This window comes from Xenopus laevis, chromosome 7S, assembly GCF_017654675.1.
Source record: "Xenopus laevis strain J_2021 chromosome 7S, Xenopus_laevis_v10.1, whole genome shotgun sequence".
NCBI lineage: Eukaryota > Metazoa > Chordata > Amphibia > Anura > Pipidae > Xenopus > Xenopus laevis.
The window spans coordinates 103,560,565-103,586,012 of record NC_054384.1 but is presented as its reverse complement, the minus strand read 5'-3'; the positions used below and the strand labels follow the sequence as shown (position 1 = coordinate 103,586,012).

The window sequence follows — 25,448 nt, the reverse complement described above, 5'->3', positions numbered from 1 at the left end:
TTGTGCAGCCATTCAAGCACAGGACACGTTGTAGAAAACAGATACGTTCTCAAGACTCCCATTGTTTACTACACAGCTTATCTGTTATCTGCTGTGTATCCTGTGCCTTTTCTCTTTTTCCAGTGGAATGGCTGCCCCCATGGCTACACAGCAGCTTGTTTATATAAACTATAGTAGTACTTATCTGTTATATACTGTGTATCCTGTGCTTGAATGGCTGCCCCCATGTCTACACAGCAGCTTGTTTATATAAACTATAGTAGTACTTATCTGTTATCTACTGTGTATCCTGTACTTGAATGGCTGCCCCCATGGTTACACAGCAACTTGTTTATATAAACTATAGCAGTACTTATCTGTTATCTACTGTGTATCCTGTGCTTGAATGGCTGCCCCCATGGCTACACAGCAGCTTGTTTATATAAACTATAGTAGTACTTATCTGTTATCTACTGTGTATCCTGTGCTTGAATGGCTGCCCCCATGGCTACACAGCAGCTTGTCTATATAAACTATAATAGTACTTATCTGTTATCTACTGTGTATCCTGTGCTTGAATGGCTGCCCCCATGGCTACACAGCAGCTTGTTTATATAAACTATAGTAGTACATATCTGTTATCTACTGTGTATCCTGTGCTTGAATGGCTGCCCCCATGGCTACACAGCAACTTGTTTATATAAACTATAGTAGTACTTATCTGTTATCTACTGTGTATCCTGTGCTTGAATGGCTGCCCCCATGGCTACACAGCAGCTTGTTTATATAAACTATAGTAGTACTTATCTGTTATCTACTGTGTATCCTGTGCTTGAATGGCTGCCCCAATGGCTACACAGCAGCTTGTTTATATAAACTATAGTAGTACTTATCTGTTATCTACTGTGTATCCTGTGCTTGAATGGCTGCCCCCATGGCTACACAGCAGCTTGTTTATATAAACTATAGTAGTACTTATCTGTTATCTACTGTGTACCCTGTGCTTGAATGGCTGCCCCCATGGCTACACAACAGCTTGTTTATATAAACTATAGTAGAGTTTCTGAATCAAACCCACCAGTTGTACCAGCGGTAGAACTGTGATGTCTAAAAGGGCCGTGACTCCACAGACTTCATTTTAATATAATACACAATCAATCATTTTGTATGTTGTGTCTATGTGAAAGAGTGTGACAGTCCTTGGCGATATTATATCACATGATGTGCCTGCAATAACATTTATATTGTCTCTTCTCTGGTTCTAGGTGGGGCGCGTGTTTCATTTGACTGTATAAATGGACTCTGCTTATTACTGGAATCTCACCTGGTGCATCTCATCTAATGACCAAGTCCTCATCCCTTGAGCTGTGCTGGAAGCTGTTTGTGGATCTATTGGACACCAGCTCCTGGATGGAAACTGCTTGGAGCTGTTAAAGATGGGCCTTATATTTCTGCTGACATAAGCGAGTCAAGTTCTTGTTCTTTGTCCCACCTGGATCTGTCGTACATATACAAATATATTTATTTATTTATTTTCCCCTGTGGTGCCTTTTCTTCTGGTGAACGTTTTCTAACTTGTGCTTGGCAAGATGATGTGCGAAGTGATGCCCACCATTAATGAGGACAACCGCCGGGGCTCCACTTATAGCTCCGATGATGCTAACTTTGAGCAGCTGATGGTGAACATGCTCAATGAGCGGGAACGGCTACTGGATACCCTTCGGGAGACTCAGGAGAGCCTTGGCACATCTCAGTTGCGCCTGCGAGAATTAGGCCATGAGAAGGAGTCTCTGCAGAGGCAGCTGAACATTGCACTACCACAGGTAGGAGCATTACAATTAAAAGAGAAGGACAGCTTATTGTCAATAGATTAGCCACAACAGTACAAGTTAGGACGCTATTTTAATTCTTTAGAATGCTTTTACATACCTGAGTAAACAGCTCTAGACACTGTCTCTGTTTGTTTAGGATAGCAGCTGCCACATTAGCTTTGTGTGACATCACTTCCTGCTTGACTCTCTCCCTGCTCACTCATAGCTCTGGGCTCAGATTACAGCAGGATAGGTAAGGAGGGAGGAGGGAAAAGGGAGAGAGAGTGGGAAAGAGGAACAAACTGAGCATGATCAAGCCCTGGCCCTGGAGGTTTAAGCTGAAAACAGGAAGTCTGATACAGAAGCCCATGAGTACACAATAGAAGGAAAGAAATGTGGTGTTTCTTTTGACAGAGGACTCAGAGCAGCATTACTTTGAGGGTTTATTGGTGTATTTATATGGACCTTTCTGATAAAGCTTACTTAGTTTTAACCTTTTCTTCTCCTTTAAGGTATGATCCAAATTACAGAAATATCCATTATCCAGAAAAACCCAAGGTCCCGAGTATTCTGTATAACAGATCCTATACCTGTATATGTGTATATATATATACACACATATACAGGTATAGGATCTGTTATACAGAATACTCGGGACCTTGGGTTTTTTCTGGATAATGGATATTTCTGTAATTTGGATCACGAGGCTAAAGTTTCAGCTTGTCAATAGCGGCAATGATCCAGGACTTCAAACTTGTCACAGGGGGTCACCATCTTGGAAAGTGTCTGTGACACTCACATGCTCAGTGGGCTCTGATTGGCTGTTGAGAAGCTAAACTTAGGGCTCGTCACTAATTATCCAGCAGAAAATTAGCTTCCCTGGCTGTAATATAAGCTGATGCTACAGGTTTGCTGATTATTCAATTCTGATGCTAATTACACTGGTTTCTGTGCTGCCATGTAGTAATTATGTGTATTAATTACTAATCAGCCTTATATTGTGACATTTCTATTCTATGTGTACTGTATATTGTGAGTGGGTCCCTAAGCTCAGTAAGTGACAGCAGCACAGAGCATGTGCAGTGAATCAGCAGAAAAGAAGATGGGGAGCTACTGGGGCATCTTTGGAGACACAGATCTTTACTGCTAAAGGGCTGTGGTTGCCTTGGGCTGATACAGAAGCACAAAACATAATGTACAATATTTCTAGCTACTTCTTTAGTTAAGCTTTACTTCTCCTTTAAGTCTACTAGAAAATCATATAAATATTAAATAAACCCAATAGACTAGTTTTGCTTCCAATAAGGATTAATTATATCTTAGTTGGGATCAACTACAAGCTACTGTTTTATTATTACAGAGAAAAAGGATTATTTGATTATAATGGAGTCTACGGGAGAAGGCCTTTCCATAATTCAGAGCTTTCTGGATAAAAGGTTTCTGGATATATATATATATATATATATATATATATATATATATATATATATATATATATATATATATATATATATCCTCTATTTTGCCTCCTAAAATGTTTTATTTGGTTATTTGAGTATTTGAGGCAGGGAGAAAATGTTCATTTTAAAACTCTAGTTTATCTCTTTCCCGGCTCTCTATTTTTCTGTTAAATTTAGCGATTTTTGAAGCAACATCTTGCAGAGCGACACAGACAATTGTGGCATCATTATACTGTAATTGTGCATTAATGTATGTAGCAAATGTGTTTCCAGTGGAGAGATGAGCGGTTTAGTGTGAGTAGCAGGACTTCATACCAGGGTACACTATAAATAGCTGCCGTTCCTTCCGATTCACCCTAGAGCTGAATATGCAGCATATAGGAAAGATAAGGCTTCCGGCCGGTGCATACAATGGCAGGCTTTTTTGCTTGCGCTTCCAGTGAAGAGAACCCAAAAGTCCTGTTCCACAATTGCAAATGAAATCTCTTAATGAGTAGAGGGATTGTAAAATAGCAGAATGTATGCTGGCTCTTTTATTACTGGTAAGTGTGTCAATTTGCACCTTAAAGGGATCCTGTCATCGGAAAACATGTTTTTTTAAAAACGCATCAGTTAATAGTGCTGCTCCAGCAGAATTCTGCACTGAAATCCATTTCTCAAAAGATCAAACAGATTTTTTTTTATATTCAATTTTGAAATCTGACATGGGGCTAGACATTTTGTCAATTTCCCAGCTGCCCCTGGTCATGTGACTTGTGCCTGCACTTTAGGAGAGAAATGCTTTCTGGCAGGCTGCTGTTTTTCTTTCTAAATGTAACTGAATGTGTCTCAGTGGGACATGGATTTTTACAATTGAGTGTTGATCTTCCAGGCAGCTGTTATCTTGTGTTAGGGAGCTGTTATCTGGTTACCTTCCCATTGTTCTTTTGTTTGGCTGCTGGGGGGGGTGGGAGTGATATCACTCCAACTTGCAGTACAACAATAAATAGTGATTGAAGTTTATCAGAGCACAAGTCACATAACTGGGGGCAGCTGGGAAAATGACAAAATGTCTAGCCCCATGTCAGATTTCAAAATTGAATATAAAAAAATCTGTTTGCTCTTTTGAGAAATGGATTTCAGTGCAGAATTCTATTAACTGATTCATATCCCTTTAAAATTTACTTCTATTGTGTTCGCGGTTCATGTGCGATCGTAAGCCTATGACTAAGAGCCCAGTGCACAAAACGCGTAATGATTTGTCTTACATTCATTTAAAGTAAACGTTCTTTTATTTTAAATAAGCAGTTCTTTCACTCCCCCTGCTTGTGGGATATGTAACTACCTGCTATATCTTGTAGGTCTTTGGTATGTGAACCCAGACCACACATTTTTTTATGATCAAAACTGTCAAATTCGACTAGGGAGTTATCCAAATTTGATTTGAATTTTTTTAAAAAATTTGAATTTGATTTTCGAGATTTATCATACTGATGCCCTTTAAGAATTCGAATTCGACTATTCGCCACCTAAAACCTACCAAATTACTGTTTAAGTCAATGGAGGAGGTGCAGGAATCAATTTAGAGATATTTGCAGCCTTCCTGACATCCAAGTTTTTTTCTGAGATCGAATTCAAATCGAATTTTCAGGTCGTTTAAATTTGTATAAAAAATGTAATTTTAATAATAAATTTTGACTAGTCAAATTTTGAATTTATGGGAGTTTATGGGAGTTTTAAAAAACTCACATAAATTCGACCCTTGACAAATGTGCCTCTTAGGGGCAGATTTATCAAGGGTCGAATTTCCCATAAACTCGAAATTCGAAAAAAAAAAAATGACCAATCAAATTTTATTTAAAAAAAAAAATCGAATTCTTTTTTAAAAACGGGTGAATAGGATCGAGCTGCAAATTCTAATCAAATTCGAATCACATTTGATCAATTTGAGTTTTGTTCTCAAAAGTCCACCAAATGACTCAGTTGAATTTGAATTCTTAAAAGGACAGTACAAGATAAATTTCAAAATTATTACCTAGTCGAATTACACTAAAATAAACTCGAAATTTGAATTTAAAAATTAAAATTTTCAACTCAACCCTTGATAAATCTGCCCCTTAATGTCACTTTTGGTCACACCCACGGGTATCGGGTCTGAACGCACATCACGAGAGAACGTGGCTTCCTCATTGAGGTGAGTCATGGCTACCATGGCTACAAGCATTGTTTGAGCCTACCAGCCGAGTTCTTCTGATTGATAAGCACAGTAACCATGCTATGACACTTAGGGGCCCATTTACTTACCTCGAGTGAAAGAATAGAGGAAAAATAGTTTGAATTTCGAATGGTCGAAAATGGCTACTTCAACCATCAAATGGGCTACTTCGACCTTGGACTTCGAATCGAACGATTCGAACTAAAAATCATTCGACTATTCGACCATTTGATAGTCGAAGTACTGTCTTTTTAAAAAATTCTTCGACCCCCTAGTTCGCCACCTAAAACCTACCGAGGCCAATGTTAGCCTATGGGGAAGGTCCCCATAGGCTTCCTAACAATTTTCTGATCGAAGGAATATCCTTCGATCGATGGATTAAAATCCTTTGAATCGTTCGATTCAAAGGATTTAATCGTTCGATCAAACGATTATTCCTTCGATCGTTCGATAGTAGGAATAGCGGTAAATCCTTTGACTTCGATATTCGAAGTCGAAGGATTTTACTTCGACGGTCGAATATCGAGGGTTAATTAACCCTCGATATTCGACCCTAGGTAAATGTGCCCCTTGGTGTAGAGTATGGACATTGCTGTTCAAAAAGACCACAAACTGGCAAGTTTAAGCTTTCATTCATAACTAGCATTTTGGTCAGGTCCCTTTTCGCACCTCCTGAAACCTGGCTGAGAAAGTAATACTGGTGGATACTGGTTGTGTTTACTCAATGGATTACCAGCATTGGATTTTCTGTACATGCTAGCGATTTCTCTTTAAGAAAGAATCTCAGCTATTGTAGACACAAAGTTGATAGTATAAATAATAGTGTCTGGAATAAATCTCTTGCGCAGTAAGCCATATCTCTATAATTAATTTGAAATTGTCTCAAAATCTAGGGCAACAGTTCAGGTGCTGAAATATCTTGCAAATATTGGCTGCGTTAAGTTTATCATGTGTCCTAGTTTGTTTAAAAAATCCTTACTTTACTTTAAAAAGATGAGTGCGCAGAACCCTCTTTATGGTTAGGGACAGACGGGGCCAAAATCAGGATTCTGAAATATGCAGGCTGATTTCAGCCCATGGCCGATAGCAGCGTCCTCTTCTTGTTTTGCATTTGGAAGCCTTTTGTCGGCTCCGACGCTCACACGATCACGGATTTCGACAAAAAAAACACAAGACTCTGTCGAGTGAGTTCACACAGGAGTCGACACAAGGCTTCTGGACATGAAACAAGGAGAGGACATGGCTAGCCATCGTGGGCTCAGATTGGCCTGCGGATTTCTGCAGGCGGATTACAGCAGGCAGATTAGAGCAGGCGGATTTCAGCAGGTGGATTTTTAGCAGGAGGATTTTCAGCAGGCGGATTTCAGCAGGAGGATTTCAGCAGGCAAATTTCAGCAGGCGGATTTCAGCAGTCAGATTTCAGCAGGCGAATTTCAGCAGGCAAATTTCAGCAGGCAGATTTCGCCCCATCCGGAACTAGCCTGTGAGCACCTATAATGACTTGGGTGCCAAAGAAAACACAAAACAAAATATTATATGTGTGATAGTCTTCATATTAAATAAAAAAGGGGGGTCTGTACAAGGGGGACTTCTTTTAGCCTAATTTCCTCCGTTTCCTGACCATGCCTGATCTGAGTCTTTTAGATGTGAATGGGGATGTAGTTACTAGATGGTAAGAGATGTGTGTGTTAAACCTCTCAGATAGCGCATATCTGTATTTAAGGACATTACACGAGGTATTAAGGCACTGCAGTATGAAATTGAGGCTTTAAGAATGTAAACCAAACATATGCAGATGCTGATCAGACGTATAATAAATGTGATGAGGTTTTCAGTTCTTCGTTAACTGAGCAGTCCTGGAATCTGATAAGATCCGCTCCTTGGCGGACTATAATGAAGGAAATGGGCACCAACAGGTTGAAGGACCGCATCAACTAACCAAAATCAAACCCGCCCAATCGATTTTAGGCAGATTTCTGGCCTGAAATACATACATAAACTTTAGTAAATTAGGTTGAAATAAGATACACGTCCTTCAAGTTCAACTTTTTGGATCAAACTGCCAGTTGATCCAGAGGAAGGCAAAAAACCCATCTTTAGCCTCTCCAATTTGCTTCAGAGGGGGAAAAAATTAATTCCTGACTCCAAAATGACAATTGGACCAGTCCCTGGATCAACTTGTACTATGAGCTATCTCCCATATCCCTGTATTCCCTCACTTGCTAAACACCATCCAACCCCTTCTTATACCTATCTAATGTATCAGCCTGTACCCCTGATTCAGGGGGAGAATTCCACATCTTCACAGCTCTCACTGTAACAAACCCCTTCCCAATATTTAGGCAGAACCTCTTTTCTTCTAATGTATGGCCACCTTTATACAAGTAGAATCTGGGTTCAATTAAGGCATCCAGTGAACATAACGTGGACCTTAGCAGGACATTAGCAGGAATTCAAGGATGAAAGAACCCCGTTTTAAACTGAGTTTTATCAGGACTGGCATTAAGTTTACCCAGTGAATAATAACAGAGTCAGAGAACCAGAACAGCACACATCCTGAGATATCAAGGCTAGTAAGACAGATCTCATTTCATGTTGCAATGTTAACAGAATCTGAAAGCCTTATTATACACAGTGAGAACTAAATTTTGCTAGAGATGGAATTTAGATATACCTATTGTTGCTACCTTTTTAAAATATTCTTACCGGCCAGTGGGGGCGGTGACACACCAGGAGGCGGCGCAGTGACATAAAGGGGTGAGATAATAATGGTGCTGGGCGATGACATCACCAGATGTCTTTGGGAAGGATGAAGATCAAGAGACTGGTGAGTTGTTACTGGATGAGGGGCTTAAGCACTTTTTCAATGTACATTCATTATTTATTTATTTTGTTTTTATTCCAAGATATTAAGAGATACATGTACTGTTATTATGAATGAATTTTGTTACAACATCACCACCTGCTGGTCAGTTTCCCACCAGTCTGACCACCAAGTAGTCAAGGAAGTTGTCAGGAGAAAGAAAGAGGCTGCTCTGATGTTTTTCTGCTTAGGAAAAAAATTAGAAACCTTCAATAAATAGAAGAACATCAGAGCAGCCTCTTTGTCTCTCCTGACAACTTCCTTGACTACTTGGTGGTCAGACTGATCGGAAAATGACCAGCAGGTGGCGCTGTTGGAACAAAATGAATTTATATTAACAGTACAGGTATCCTTTAATATCTTGGAATGAAAAATGAATAAATAATGAATGTAAGTTACAAAAGTGCTTAGAATAGCACTCTCATCAATTTTACATTCACTTATTTTAAAGGTTTACGTATCCTTTAAGGGGTGGGATGGGGCGGATCGGGGGAGGACCAGGGGCTGCACTTTGGGGTATTACAAATATACTTTGTAATATCGGCCACGGCCCTCGCAAGTGTTTTCCTGGCTTGGCTGGTAAATTACTGGCCTAGTGGCAACCCTAGATATACCTTGTCATATGTCATATCAGGCTGTGCCATTTTCCATTCAATGTGTCCAGCTTTCTGGTCAACAGCAGTCTGAAAGGATAAGGAGTGGCTGCCAAGAGACAGTGAAGTCACCAGATAAAGACAGGGCTGGGTACAACGTAAATTGGGGAGGCTATAGACGTTCCTTGTACATTTCTATGTGTGGTATCTGAGTTTATATGATATTGAAAGATTGATATTCCAGAGTAAATAGAGAGATGAAAGCTGCACAGAACCCAGAGTGAGATATCAGAGAAGTGACTGACACTGTGAGCAGCAGAATCAGTCCATTCAGGGATGATGAAGCAGTTACAGAGGGAAAGAGTCGACAGCAGAAGCTGGTTCTATATTGGAATATTCTAATCCACAGGGGCAGCTGTATCACAGGAGAAAGGGTATTGACAAGGCAGGGGGTGTTCAAATTGTTATAAAGCTATTTTATCCCTTTAAAGTATTCCTTGTGTTAATACAATATTCAAAGTTTCCATCTTCCGCTTTTATTTTTCATTTCTTAAAGGAACAGTTCAGTGTAAAAATAAAAACTGGGTAAAATACTGTGCAAAATAAAAAATGTATCTAATACAGTCAGTTAGGCAAAATGTAATGTATAAAGGCTGGAGTGACTGGATGTGTAACATAATAGCCAGAACACTACTTCCTGCTTTTCAGCTCTCTAACTCTGTGTTAGTCAGTGACTATAAGGGGAGCCACATGGGACATAACTGTTCAGTGAGTTTGCAATTGATCCTCAGCATTCAGCTCAGATTCAAAAGCAACAGTTACGACCCATGTGCCCCCCCTCAAGTCACTGATTGGTTACTGCCTGGTAACCAATCAGTGGAAACCAAGAGAGCTGAAAAGCAGGAAGTAGTGTTCTGGCTATTATGTTACACATCCAGTCACTCCAGCCTTTATACATTACATTTTTGGCTAACTAACTGTATTGAAAACATTTTTTATTTTGCACAGCCTATTTACTCAGTTTTTATTTTTACACCGAACAATTACTTTAAAAAATTGCAGAAAGTTAAAAAAGAAAAAACAAGCTCTCTTTACCTGTGCATTCAGTCTTTGTGTGTACAGGGGGTTTTATCAGGTTATTTTTGTAGAAGTGGAAATATTAGCCTGGCACCAACACCAACTATCTCATTCATGTGTGGTAGGATGTGCACTGATTCATTTTCCATAGAACAGAATGACGTGATCACTGCAGGCAGGGAAGGTAATTGGAATAGGGATTACTGAATCCGTCCAGACGCTCGAAGAAGTGACGTCTATGGTCGGGATGATGCAGCAAGCAGCATGGCTGCTCTCACTGCACGGAGGCAGAAAGATCGGACTAAAATAGCACAGTTAGTGTTTATTGTGCTACACTTACCACCCACTATAATCACATGATTTCAGGCATGATTCACATAACACAATTTCTGTTTTATGTCAATAACTGTGCTGTTCTCTTAAACATTTGCACTCTTGTTTCTTGTGTTCATAGTAACTATTTATTTGCTAAAATTGATGCCATCATTTAAAGGAATACTGTCATGGAAATTTTTTTTTTTTCCAAAATGCATCAGTTAATGATGCTGATCCAGCAGAATTCTGCACTGAAATCCATTTCTCAAAAGAGCAAGCAGATTTTTTTTATATTTATTTTTGAAATCTGACATGGGACTTGTGGTGTATACAAATGGCCTGTAGATGTCACTGTGCTCAAGACATACTGTGCATACTTCCTGGAGAGCTTAAAAGTGAAAGTTACTGTTGTGTAACCAAAACATAACAGGGCTAGACATATTGTCAGTTTTCCAGGTGCCCCCAGTCATGTGACTTGTGCTCTGATAAATTCAGTCTCTTTACTGCCCGGCTGCAAGTTGGAATAATATCATCCTCCCCCTTTCCCACCAGCAGCCTAACAACAGAACAATGGGAAGGTAACTAGATAGCGGCTCCCTAACACAAGATAACAGCTGCCTGGTAGATCTAAGAACAACACTCAATAGTAAAATCCAGGTCCCACTGAGACACATTCAGTTACATTGAGTAGGAGAAACAACAGCCTGCCAGAAAGCAGTTCCATCCTAAAGTGCTGCCTCTTTCTGAAAGCACATGACCAGGCAAAATGACCTGAGATGCACCTACACACACCAATACACTTGCTCGGGGTCCGGCCAGGCTTCAGCCTTTTTCAGCAGAGTTTGGATTCGGCCGAATCCTTCTGCCCGGCCTAACCGATTCTGAATACTAATTTGCATAAGCAAATTTAGGGCGGGAGGGAAAACAAACCAAGGAAGTAAAAAATGTTCTCCCCTTCCCATCCCTAATTTGCATATGCAAATTAGAATTCGGTTCGGGATTCGGGGGGTCAGCTGAATCCAAAATAGTGGATTTGGTGCATCCCTTATATAGGAAATTAAAGAGTTCAGGATTTAATAGATTTAGATTTGCCCAGTGAGGCCGTGGGGGCTCCAATACCACCCATCCCTCTGTGCCCCCTTTAGGGGGTTTGTAGCTGGCAAGATAGTACAAAGAAAGTGGGGTGAAACAAGTAAAAGGCTAGATAAGAGGTGCACAGACTTTACCGGTGTGTGTACCATCAAGACCAGCTTCCTCATTATCGTACTGGTATGGGATCCGCTATCCGGAAACCCATTATCCAGAAAGTTCTGAATTACGGAATGGCCGTCACCCATAGACTCCACTTTATCCAAATAATCCAAATTTTAAAAAATAAATGATTTCCCTTTTCTCTGTAATAATAAAACAGTACCTTGTACTCGATCCCAACTAAGATATAATTAATCCTTATTGGAAGCAAAACCAGCCCATTGGGTTTATTTAACGTTTTCATCATGATTTTCTATTAGATTTAAGGTATAAAGTTCCAAATTACATCTATTATCCAGAAAGCCCCAGGTCCCATACCTGTACTTCTTTTATAAGTGGCATAAATAGATAATATTATTATAGTTGACTGTGTAAAAATACATTTAGCTATAGTTCTGTATCACCGATTCCTTAATTCATGTGTATAAAAAAACCTAACCCGTAAAAAGGAACCTGGAACATATTGTGATTCAGCAGTTGACTACTCTCTTATACCTGTCACCAGCTGACCATATACGTCTTGGATAAGGATGCGGTCATATTGTATATACTTGTCAGAGATTTGTTTGCTCCTATAACTGTATTGTGAAGGACACTTTGTTTTGTGAAAATGTGGCATTCATGTGTTGTTCTAAACTGTGGGACTAGCCTCGTGGGGTGCCCAGTCTGAACTTAAGTTTCTAGGAGATTTAGGGAGAATTCTTATTTGTTCTCCAAGATCAGTGATCCCCAACCAATGACTCATGGGCAACATGTTGCTCAGAACCCATTGGATGTTGCTCTCAGTGGCCTCAAAGCAGGTGCTAATTTTTGAATTCCAGGCTTGTGGCAGGTTTTGGTTGTAAAAACCATGTTTACTACCAACTAGAACCTAGGCTGCCAGTCCACATATAGGCTATCATATAGCCAATCACAATCTTTTTACATTTGAATGTGGGTCACAGGTAAAAAGGATGGGGACCCCTGACCTAGCTATTTTTGGAACTATGGCTGATACACTGGTTTCCTATATCTATAACTTTATTATGAGGGGAAGCCCAGATCAAAGGCTGAATTTCCAAAGGGAATTTGGAAAGAAAAAAAATGGCGGCTTCAGCCTTAAATGCCTCTATATAACTGCTTACATAGCAGCATGCTCCTTTTCTAGATTCAGTTGGTAGAGTTTAAATTTTCCTTGTTATATTCTGACCTACCCCTTTTTCCATTGGGTTGGAGATTAATGATTGGCACATCTGTACTGTGTCAGCTGTGTACTGTTGGCTGGATGCTGGACTTTGTAGTACAACAACATCTATAGTCCAGATTCCCAAATTGGGGGGACGGGGTTGGCTGCCAAAGTAGTGAATGGAGCTGCCCAGTCTTAAAGGAGAAGGAAAGGTTAAAAGTACGTAAGCCTTATCAGAAAGGTCCACCTAAATATACCAGTAAATCCTCAAAGTAATGCTGCTCTGAGTCCTCTGTCAAAAGAAACACTGCATTTCTTTCCTTCTATTGAGTACACATGGACTTCTGTATCAGACTTCCTGTTTTCAGCTTAAACCTCCAGGGCTAGGGGTTGAGCATGCTCAGTTTGCTCCTCTCTTCTCCTCCCTTCTAATCTGAGTCCAGAGCTATAAGTGAGCAGGGAGAGACTCAGACAGGAAGTGATGTCACACCAAGCTAATACTGCAGCTGCTATCCTAAACAGAGAGCTTCTAGTGCATTTTACTCAGGTATGGTAAACATTCTACAGAATAAATATAACATTCTAGCTTGAACTAATTCAGCTTATCTATTGGCAATAAAATGCCTCCGTAGCTTTCCTTCTCCTTTAAGGCCAAAAAGGATGCAGTTTCATATGAATGTTTGATTGTTGACCTGTATATTTCTGAAAGTGCTGTCAGAAGGTATTATAGGGTAAGAAGGAAGATAAGTCTGGCTGTTCTATATATTTTTAGAATTTTGGCAGGATGACTGGTGCAACAATGTTTATTACAGGAGCAGGTCCAGTGGGGCTGCATCGCTAGAGAAGAATTAATGACCAGAAATGCGGCACTTAAAGTTACCAGTAGCGTCTTTTTGTTGCCAACGCGCATCATGGCAGCAGCGCCCCTGACTGCAACACAACGAGGGGCTTGAACCCTAAATATCACTGATCTTAATGCTGCTCATCCCTATATCATATATACACATGCCTTGTCCTTTTTTGTTCATCAGTGGTGGAACTACCGGGAGATGCGACTGCAGCAGGACTCCGCATCCCCTCGGGGCCCGCCAGCGGTTCGCATTTGAATTGAATTTCTGCTGCGAATTTTTGCACTCGGGCCCCGCGGGGAGTAGCTACGTTTATGTTGTCCATTAAAGGAAAACTATACCCCCAAAATGAATTCTTGAGCAACAGATAGTTTATATCATATTAAGTGGCATATTAAAGAATCTTACCAAACTGGTCTATATATTTAAGTAAATCTTGCCCTTTTACATCTTTTTGCCTTGAACCACCATTTCCTGATGGTCTGTGTGCTGCCTCAGAGATCACCTGACCAGAAATACTGCAGCTCTAACTGTAACAGGAAGAGATCACCTGACCAGAAATACTGCAGCTCTAACTGTAACAGGAAGAAGTGTGGAAGCAAAAGACACAACTCTGTCTGTTAATTGGCTCATGTGACCTAACATGTATGGTTTGTTGGTATGTTTGTGAGTACAGTGAATCCTACGATCCCAGGGGGCGGCCCTTATTTTTTTAAATGGCAATTTTCTATTTAGAATTACCCAATGGCACATACTACTAATAAAGTATATTATTATGAAAACGGTTTATTTACACGAAGCGGGGTTTTACAAATGAGCTGTTTTATTTAATGCTGTTTTTTGTTTGCTTTGTATGGTTGTGATAGGCTGGAATTGGCCGAATAGCATAAAGCTTCCTTTCATTAAAATAAATAATTATCGACCTCCCCATTCGATTTAAACCCTTTTGCTTGCAGTCTGTTAATACTTTTCTTGCTAGCCTGGCCATTAAAGGGTTCAAGTGCAAATGCAGAGCATCAATATATGTGTTAGCCGCTCTCTCTCTCTCTCTGTCACCTTTTCCTACACTTGCCAAAAAAAGAATGAAATAGAAAACGCTGAAATAACCAATGTCCCTGGTTGCACAAAGCAGCCACTGTGCTCGCAGGGGTCTCTGCAAACCTTTCACAGGCTCTCCGGGGAGCTGCTTGGGACCCAGGTTACACAAAGCAGGCTGTGTGCTCCGAAATCCTTCCTCACCTTCCTGGCCCAGCTTTCCCATATTCCCCTCCTTCTGCTTTCCCTCCAGACCTTGCAGTTTGGTGCTGCCGTTGTAAAGAAATTACCTTTTATTACAAACAAAATTCATTACGTTCACTGTAAAGTCCAATATATATATATGTATGAAAAAGAGAAATATCCATCCTGTGCAGCTACCTGAGCCCAAATTCTCTGTCTCGTGGGAATAAAATGGGCGTTCCACAGATTAACAAATATGTAAGCGTTTCTCTTTCAGGCTTTTACACTCTCACTGGGTTCTCTCGCTGCTCCGCTCACAATCTCTTTGTTTTTTACAGGAGTTTGCAGCCCTCACAAAGGAGCTCAACCTGTGCCGGGAGCAGTTGTTAGAAAGAGAGGAAGAGATTTGCGAGCTCAAGGCTGAGAGGAACAACACTAGGGTGAGTAAACTCACATCACAAGGAGGACTTTCTGGAGGGCAGAAAGACAATAGAAACCTATGACTAAGTACCGGAGGGTATGAAACGCGTAACGTGGGCCATGCGGGGTCAGTATGTACCATTTTAAATGTAAGCTGCAATAAAAACTATTTTTTTAACTATAAATTGAGCCTTGGGACATATATGTTGGATATATATTCGTAGCAAATTGTGGGTGCCTTTGAAACCGGGGCAAGTCCCTCTGGCTCAGCTTGGATTCACCGGAATCAGACTCCCAACTAAGAATAATTTCAGAAAGACAATAGGGCTCATTTATCAACACTGGGCAAATTTGCCCATGGGCAGTTACCCATGGCAACCAATCAGCTGCAAGTAAAACAATTAATGCAACAATCTGATTGGTTGCCACGAGTTACTGCCCATGAGCAAATGTGCCCAGTGTTGATAAATGACCCCCACTGGGAGCAGACAGGATGAAGTAAAAAAGTTATATTATTTCCTTTAAAGGAGAAGTAAAGTGTAAATATAGAAATAGATAGAAATGTTGTACATGATGTTTTGTGCTTCTGTACCAGCCCAAGGCAACCACAGCCCTTTAGCAGTGTCTCCAAAGATGCCCCAGTAGCTCCCCATCTTCTTTTCTGCTGATTCACTGCACATGATCTTACTGAGCTTAGGGACCCACTCACAATATACAGTACACATAGAATATGTCCCAATATAAGGCTGATTAGTAATTAATACAGATAATTACTACATGGCAGCACAGAAACCAGTGCAATTAGCATCAGAATTTAATAATCAGCAAACCTGTAGCATCAGCTTATATTACAGGGGAAGCTCATTTTTTGCTGGATAATTAGTGACGACCCCTAAGCTTAGCTTCTCAACAGCTACCATGTAGGATCTTTTGTAATGGCTTTTACTTACACAGACATGAGATCCTTTATCCAGAAATTTGATACAGGTATTGGATCTGTTATCCGGAAACCCATTAAACAGAAAGCTCCAAATTAGGGAGACTCCATTTTATCCAGATAATCTTAATTCTTAAAAATGATTTCCCTTTTCTGTGTAATAATAAAACAGTACCTTGTAATTGATCCCAACTAAGTTATAATTAATCCTTATTTTAAGCAAAACCAGCCTATTGGGTTTACTTAATATTTATGATTCTCTTGTAAACTTAAGGGATGAAGACCCAAATTACAGAAAGATCCTTTATCCCGGAAAACCCCAGGTCCCGAGCATTTTGGATAACAGGTCCGATACCTGTATTTGAAAAGCTTCCAGATAATAGATCACATTCTGTTTTGTGCATGCATTCAGCCATAGTTTTGTGTTTATTAGATGAGAGTTTGCTAAGGGTTTTTTGTACTGTCTTGAGCCAGGGGCCCCTCAGATTCTAAAATACTTGCTGGCTTCGCTGTTTTGTACGTATATTTATATAGTGGAAGGTCCACTGCCACTTTAATTTTAAGTCCTTCTCCCCCCTCCTTTGGGAGCGACTTCATATAGGTTTAATACAAACTCAGTTGGATGAGGGTGTTGGGTTGCTCCGAGAGATTTAGGGTAGTTCTCCACGGGCGATTTCAGTGCGATCCGACGCGCTGCGCAAAAACGCATCCGACAGTCGCATCGGATCAACGCTACGACACCATCCGACAATGCTATTACTTACCTTATTTCCGTCACATCCGACGTGATGCCTGCGTTTTTGCACAGCGCGTCGGATCACGCCGAAATCGCTGGTGGAGTCCTACACTTAGGGAACAGAATTGCTGCAGGAAGGCATGCCTCTTGTCCTTCTATTTGTTTCTTTGGGAGCTGATTTGGGCAAAGACACACGCTGCTATTTCAGGAGACTAGTCGCCCAGCGACAAATCGATTCTTCTTCAGACGACTAATCTCCCCGAACTGCCTTCCCGTCGGCTAGAATGTAAATCGCCGGTGGGATGGCACTCAGATTGCTTCGGGCTTTCTGAAGTCTCCTAAAGTTTCCTCGTGAGGCAACTTCTGGTTACTTCGTAAAACAAAACAATCTGAGTGCCATCCAGCCAGTTATTTACATTCTAGCCAACGGGAAGGCAGTTCGGGGAGATTAGTCGCCTGAAGAAGAAGCAATTTTCGACTAATCTCCCGAAATAGCAGCCTGTGTCTCTGCCCTTAGACTGTTACATAGAGCTGATACAGATTTAGTCCGCGGAGGGTTCCACAACCAATGCTTGAGTTGGAAATAAAAATTTATTCTGAGCAAGTTTGGGTTCTCAGGGCTGTTGTTTCTCCTACTCAATGTAACTGAATGTGTCCCAGTGGGACCTGGATTTTACTATAGAGTACTGTTCTTAGATCTACCAGTCAGTTGTTATGTTGTGTTAGGGAGCTGCTATCTGGTTACCTTCCCATTGTTCATTTGTTAGGCTGCTGGGGGGAAAGGGGGTGATATCACTCCAACTTGCAGTACAGCAGTAAAGAGTGACAGAAGTTTCTTAAAGCACAGGTCACATGACTGGGGGTAGCTGGGAAACTGACAATACTGTATGTCTAGCTCCATGTCAGATTTCAAAATTAAATATAAAAACCCCCGTTTTCTCTTTTGAGAAATGGATTTCAGTGCAGAATTCCGCTGGAGCAGTGCTATTAACTAATGTGATTTGACATTTTCTTTTCCATGACAAGAATCATCAACATTTCGTTAGGTGACAAAGGTGGTATTCCCTCGAAACATTGATTCTTCAGTGACCTAATAAGCACAAGGGGCTTGTTCCCTGTTTGAATTGATTTTGAGTGCTGTAACCTACTTTTTCTTGTATGCTATTGTGGCAGTGGCATCTGCCTAGGGGTCCATGCACTAGGCAGAATTATCCATATAGAGGTCCGGGTGTGCGTGTGAATTTTTACGACATTCCTCCCCATGGTGCCAGTGGAAAGTATCTTCAGATGTTTAGGGGTCAAGATCAAGAACTGAGGATTTCACAAAATTTATGGCAAAACATATATTAGTTGTGGTGCCTCCCCCAGTGAGGGACCAAGATCCACCAACTAAAGTAAAATGTCACCTTTGTAGATCTTCTCTTCAGTGGTTCAAACCAAATGCCCCAATTCCCTGAAGGGTGAAGTTAAGAAGGTTAGCAAGGGCAAATAACAACTGGGATAATGGACAGCCTGTTTAACCACTATGTTTATACCCTTCTGCAGCTTAAAACAGGGGGAGGTAATATGGTTTTCTCTTACTGAATATGGGAGAATTTTTAGCTTAAAGGAGAAAGAAAGGCTAAAATTAAAGAAAAAGTATGACCCATTATGGGTCATACTTTTTCTCTATGATATATCCTTACGCTTAGTGACCCTGCACACCACCAATTTGTTTTCATATCAATGGAAGGTGCTACCTATCGCTCCTTTTGATCTAACGCTAAAATTAAGTAAGCTTTATCAGAAAGGTCTATATAAATACAGTCCCCTGTCAAAAGAAACACCACATTTCTTTCCTTCTATTGTGTACTCATGGGCTTCTGTATCAGACTTCCTGTTTTCATCTTAAACCTCCAGGGCTAGGGCTTGAGCATGCTCAGTTTGTTCTTCTCTCCTCCTCCCCCTCTCCTGCTGTAATCTGAGCCCAGAGTTATAACTGAGCAGGGAGACAGGAAGTGATGTCACACCTAGCTAATATGGCAGCTGTGTCCTAAACAAACAGAGAGAGTTTCTAGAGCTATTTACTCAGGTATGGGAAAGCATTCTGCAAAATAAATATAATGTTATAGCTTGCACTATTGTGGCTAATCTATTGGGCAATAAACTGCCTCTGTAGCTTTCCTTCTCCTTTAAGCCCCTCTATAGTATACTAAATCAAACTTCTCAAATACCGTTTGTCTGTCTGTTTATGGGTTTTGTTCTGTCTGGTGTCCCAGGCAACACACACATATTGAAATTCTGGTAATTCTTTTAGACAAACAGGGATTGCCCTTGGATCCTCGCTGATCAGTTTTGTTGTACATAGAGAAGATTCCTCCAGTGATTGCCGAAAATGTATCGTCTCTTATTCCTGCTGTGTCACAAAGAGCAATGCATATTATTCATGAAAGAGCTTGTAATGATATCTATTACTTATAGTTCATTTGTTTTCTATCAAGTGTCCTCTCTCTATTGTAGGATTACGGAATGGATTTTAAACCAAAGAGCAATTGAGCTAGACAAGTACTAGTACAGTGTGAGAAACATTGGCTGAGCAAGCAAATATTTATATTGTGCTTTGATGAGTTTGTTTGGCTTTCTGTCTCTGTGTACATATATTTAATTACATTCATTGCATTAGGACTGCAGTTAGATGGGGAAGATAATGGCTGTTATATAAATAAATGGATGTCAGGCTACTGCCAGGGTAATTCCAAGATCTTTATGGCATCCCAGCGATATTCATTAATAAGAGTACGATTGGTGCTACTGGAGAGCATAATAAGTAATTGTACCGTGTCTTTATATTGTTATTGTTACAGGTCTTTCCCTGTCTTTCTGTGTTCACAGCATCCAGAGACACAGAGACTTAAAGGAGAAGGAAAGCTATGGCGACATTTTATTGGCAATAGATTAGCTGCAATAATGCAAGCTAGAATGCTATATTTATTCTGTAGAATGTTTTACCATACCTGAGTAAAAAGCTCTAGATACTCTCTGTTTGTTTAGAATAGGAGCTGCAGTATTAATGTGGTGTGACATCACTTCCTGCCTGAGTCTCTCCCTGCTCTGGGGCTCAAATTACAGTAGAGAAGGGAGGGGTGGGGGGAGAGGAGCAAACTGAGCATGCTCTTGCCCAGGGCAATGAGGTTTAAGCTGAAAACAGGAAGTCTGATACAGAAGCCCATGAGTACACAATAGAAGAAAAGAAATGCAGTGTTTCTTTTGACAGGGGACTCAGAGCAACATTACTTTGGGGGTTTACTGGTATGTTAAGATGGACCTTTCTGATAAGGCTTACTTAGGCTTACCTTTCCTTCTCCTTTAAAGGGAGCTTTTTTGTGTACTTTGACTAGGGGATAGTCCAAATTCGATTCGAAATTGAAAAAAATTAGAAAATCGAATATCGAAATTTATCATGTACTGTCTCTTTAAAAATTAGACTTCGACCATTCGCCATATAAAATCTGCCTGAATTGCTGTTTTAGCCTATGGGGGACCTCCTAGAACCTATCTGGAGTCAATTAATGGGTTTTTTTGGAGAAACTTTGAACCGAATTCGATCGAATGCGATGTTACTTTCATACAATTCGAATTTGTACGAAAACGGCCTATTCATCCAAAAAAAATTCAGTTTTTTTTTTTTTTTGGATAAATTTTGGTTGGTCTTTTTTTTAATCAAATTTCAAAGTTATGGGAGTTTCCGCTACTTCGAAATTCGACCCTTGATAAATCTGCCCCTTAAAGGGGTTGTTAACCTTTGAGGCAGATTTATCAAGGGTCAGATTTCGAGTTTATGGGAGTTTCTATAAACTCCCATCAACTCCCATAAACTTGAAATTTGAAAAAAAAACGACCCATCAAAATTTATTAAAAAAATCTAATTTTCAAATAGGATCGAGCTGCACAGGTGAATAGGACTGATTTCGATTAGAGTTTTCTCACCAAAAAAAAAATTTACATTTTTTTTTTCAAAAGTCCACCAACTGACTCCAAATTGATTGTAGGAGGTCTCCCATAGGCTAAAACACCAATTCGGCAGGTTTTACATGGCGAAAAGTCTAATCGAATTCTTAAAGGGACAGTACATGAAACATTTCAAAATTCAAATTTAGATTTTTTTTTTTAAATTCAAATTGAATTTGGTCTATTCCCTCGTCGAATTACACTAAAATAAACTCGAAAAAGGAATTAAAAAATTTGAATTTTCAATTCGACCCTTGATGTATCTGCCCCTTTGAGTTAACTTTAAGTATGATGTAGAGAATGATATTCTGAGATGATTTGCAATTGGTTTTCATATTTTAATATTTGTGGTTTTTGAATTATTTAGCTTTTTATTCAGCAGCTCTCCAGTTTGCAATTTCAGCAATCTGGTTGCTAGGGTCCAAGTTACCCTAGAAGCCATGCACTGATTTGAATAAGAGACTGGAATATGGATAATACTATGATATAATACTAGGAGAGGGCCTGAATATAAATATGAGTAATAAAAAAGTAGCAATGACAATGGCCTTATTTATCAAAATTCCAATTTTTCTTATTATTTAAATAATAAAAGTCCGACCAAACGAAAAACCACGATTTGACGGTATTTATTATTAAAAAAAGCTTGATTTAATCGGTTCGGGTAAAAACTCGATAAAATTCAGGGAAAACCCAGAGTTTTTCCCTGAATTGCTCGATTTGTTCAGACTTTATCCCGAAAAGGTTGGACTAATTCCAGCACAGACCACAGAAACTTCAAAATAGTATAGGGACCTCTGCCTCTGGATTTTCAGATTCTGACTTTTTGCTGCAGCGGACTTTAATAAATCTAGAAAAATTCACGTTTTTTAAAAAAAAACACGAAAAATTTGACTTTTGTACTAAAAAGCCTTACCGAAGTTTAGTAAATAACCGGATAAATGTGAAGCCTTACAGAGCATTTGTTTTTTTAGATGGGTTGAGTGACCCCTATTGGAAAGCTGGAAAGAGTCAGAAGAAGAAGGCAAATTATTAAGAAAACTATAAAAAATAGATAATGACGGCCAATTGAAAGTTGCTTAGACTTGACCATTCTATAACATACTAAAAGTTAATTTCAATGCGAACCACCCCTTTAAGGAAGGCAAGGAGCGTTCCATGGATATTGCTGGCTCACCTGCTTATTGACTCAATTGACATCAATTTATCTGCAACAACTAGTGATGGGCGAATTTCCACGTTTCGCCACCAGTGAATAAATTCGCAAACTGCAACAACAATTCATCTTTGAAAGATCTGCAAAAATGTGTAAGAATGTTAGAATAGTCGTTCGAAACATTGTGGCGTATCAAAGTTATTCAGACGCCCTTTTACTTTTAATGCATTTGGCAAAAATAGGCAATTGTCGTGGGCGTCTAAATTGACGCACGTCAAAATAAGCTTGCTGCCCGTTGATGCGTTTCATAAATTTTTCGCCGTTTTGCGAATTTCTTGGGAAACTCGTCAATGTTTCAGCGAAACGGAACAAATTTGCTAATCACTAGAGATAAAATTTGAATAAGCCCCAGAAATGGGAAACTTACCTTTGTTTAATAAGAAATCCATAACCTTACTAGTGATGAGCACTTTTTTTGCCATGGGGCTTCAAATCTCTTGAGTTTCACCGCCAGCAAAATGTTGAGCGGAATTCGCCACATGGACAGCTTTGTGTGTGATAAAAAATGTTGCGCATGCATTGCGCAACAGACAAAAATGTTGTGCGGTAGACAAAAAGTCTTTAATGTGTTTTGCAAATTTTTTGCCATTTCGCAAATTTTTTCACCAAAGGGAAAACTAGACAGATTTACTCATCGCTAAACCTAACTAAATGGAGGAGCCATTGTCCTATGTAAGTACAGTATATGCTTGTGTTGGAAATAAGTAAATTTTAATTTAAATTTAATAAAAATAGAAAGCAATTGGAAAAAGTATTATTTCTGGTGAACAAATTGAACTGAACTAAATGTTGGAAGGTGAACAACCCCTTTAATAACTAGACTGCGCCGGGACCCCCTGCAAAAAAATCTTCAGAGGGGTCAGGCACACTCCGAACCCCATCCTGCCTCTGCCCCATGTACTGTCTCTTTAAAACTTCGACTTCGACTATTTGCCATCTAAAATCTGTCGAATTGCTGTTTTAGCCTATGAGGGACCTCCTAGAACCTATTTGGAGTCAATTGGGGGACCTTGAAAAATCTAAGGTGTTTTTGGGAAAAACTTTGATTCAAATTCCATCGAATGCGCTATTACTTCGATTTGTATGATTTGAATTTGAAAATGGACCTATTCGGCCAAAAAAAAACTTTGACTTAATTTTGGTTGGTCTTTTTGAATTTCGAAGTTTTTCTAATTCAAAATTCGACCCTTGATAAATATGGCCCTAAATGTTGCAAAATTGTAACAGTCTAGAATCTGAACCTGAATTACACCAGAGACACGAACATTCAACTTTAAACTTAGATTTTGGAAAAACAGTAAAAAAATAAATAAAGTATAGTAATTGAAAAAAGTCTTTATTTCTGGGAAACAATCTTAAAAACAACTGAATTGAAAAAAAGTGTTTTGAAGGTGAACAAACCCTTTAATGGTTTTTAGATAAATGCAAATGGAAAATGAAAAATTAAGGGTTTTTTTAAGTAGAAAAGGAAGGAATTTGGAATAGTGGAGCAGAACAGTAGGTTCATGAGAAAGAGGACAAAACCAGTTGTAGTAAAGCAGTTTCTCTCTCTCATGGACTGAATGCCTGGTGGACATAACTGAAAGAATTCTCAAATCCTCTTATGTTTCACCTGCCGTCCCTCTTTCTTGTTGCGTCCCTCCTGCTGTCTCCTTGCCTGTGATATCACCTCATTACAACGCAGGGGATACAGGAGGGACGCCTGTGGGAGGCCGCAATGGAATTCTTGCTAATCACCAAGCCTGCTGCTACATCAAGATCAGACTGGGAAAGCAGATCACAAATTAGTGGTGTTCCACACGGTTTTAAAGCAAAGGATGGAAAGCAGAGAGAACGTGTGCAGATTCATATTTTATTCATTTTACTTAGCCGTGTGACTACAGAATAGATGAAAAGGGGAAAAAACCAGTCTGCAGTGTCCTGTTAGCATCCTACTATTTAGGGTAAGGGCAGACGTGAAGATTCGGGGAGATTTAGTTGCCCGGGCAGAAATCCCTCTTCTTTGGGGCGACTAATCCCTGAACTGAGTCCTGCGCGGGTCCATTTTTTGTACCCCGACCCGTTCCTGCAACCTGCATTCTTACCCGCTTGGACCCGCTACCTGACCTGCAAGTACCTTATCCGCTGACCATCAAGAATCAGGAAGTGCTGTCATTGTAAACCGAAAGCGACATCATGGGAAGTAGGCGTGATCAGAAAAATTTAGTAAAAATCGCTATTGGGAAGACCCACGGGCTGAACCGCAAAACCGCTGACCCGCGTCTGTACCCGCACCCAGAAGGTTTACCCGCAACCAGCAGGGTACCACAAGTTTTTGCGGGTACCCAACCCACTGCAGGACTCTCTACCCTGAACTGCCTCCCACCGTCTAGAATCTAAATTGCCGGAGGTATAGCATTCGGAACGCTTTGTTTTCCGAAGTCGCCACGAAGTTTCCTCATGAGGCAACTTCAGGCAACTTCGGAAAACGAAGCGCACCAATTGCCACCCCGCCGGTGATTTTCATTCTAGTTCGGGGAGATTAGTCGCCCCGAAGAAGAGGCAATTTGTCGCTGGGCGACTAATCTCCCCGAATCGGAGCTTGTGTCTCTGCTCTTAAGGCCCAATATTATAATTATAAGGATCTGGGCAAGGTCCTTGCCAATAGGTGCCCATATATGATCGGGATCCAACAGATTTGGGCTTCCCTGATTGGACAAAGATCATTAAGGGGGTTATTTATTGAAGTCTGAATGCCAGAAACTCTAAAAATTCTAGTTTTTTTTAACTATATAAATCCAAATTTTTAGTGGAAAAGAAACTCAAATTTTTCACGATTTTATTAAACCCCTAGGATGGAAAAAGTCAGAATCTGAAAATCCTGCATTTCAGTTTTGCCAAGGTTGTATATAAGTCAATGGGAGAAGTCCCTATCCTATTTGGAAGTATCTGTGTTCTGCGTTGGAATTAGCCAGAAAATCCGACTATTTTGGGCAAAAATATGAAAAATTCTGACTTTTCGACAAAAAGCCTGGAAAGTCGTGCAATTTGGGAAAAACGTCTGAAAAAATCATACGATTCGGGTTTTCACTTGAGTTTATCGAGTTTTCCCACCAATCCAATTAAATTTTGCTTTTTTAACAATAAATAAGGTCAAATCGTGGATTCTGGTTTAATCTGACTTTTTTTATTTTAAAATATCAGAAAATTTGGGATTTTGATAAATAACCCCCTATGTATATGGCCAGCTTGAGTTAGTGCCGCCAACCTTTCTGCATATACAGTAGTTGGTAAGTTATCTGATAGACGCCATGTTTAAGGGGATTGATTTGAGTCAAATATTCATATCATTTAAAGTTTGCAATGTTCATGGAGAGTCTAAAGGTCATCAAAAGCACA

General features: G+C 39.9%; 1 protein-coding gene across 3 annotated transcripts in view; it reads left to right on the top strand.

Moving 5' to 3' along the window:
• The window catches only part of LOC108705384 (liprin-alpha-3-like), a 95,880-nt gene that overhangs the window by 19,873 nt on the left and 50,559 nt on the right, over positions 1-25,448 (top strand). For all 3 annotated transcript variants that reach the window (XM_041571648.1, XM_041571646.1, XM_041571647.1), the window contains exons 2-3: positions 1,245-1,802; positions 15,113-15,214. In XM_041571648.1, the coding sequence (XP_041427582.1) occupies positions 1,569-1,802; positions 15,113-15,214 (336 nt within the window). In that variant the 5' untranslated portion in view covers positions 1,245-1,568. The remainder of the gene's footprint in view (positions 1-1,244; positions 1,803-15,112; positions 15,215-25,448) is intronic.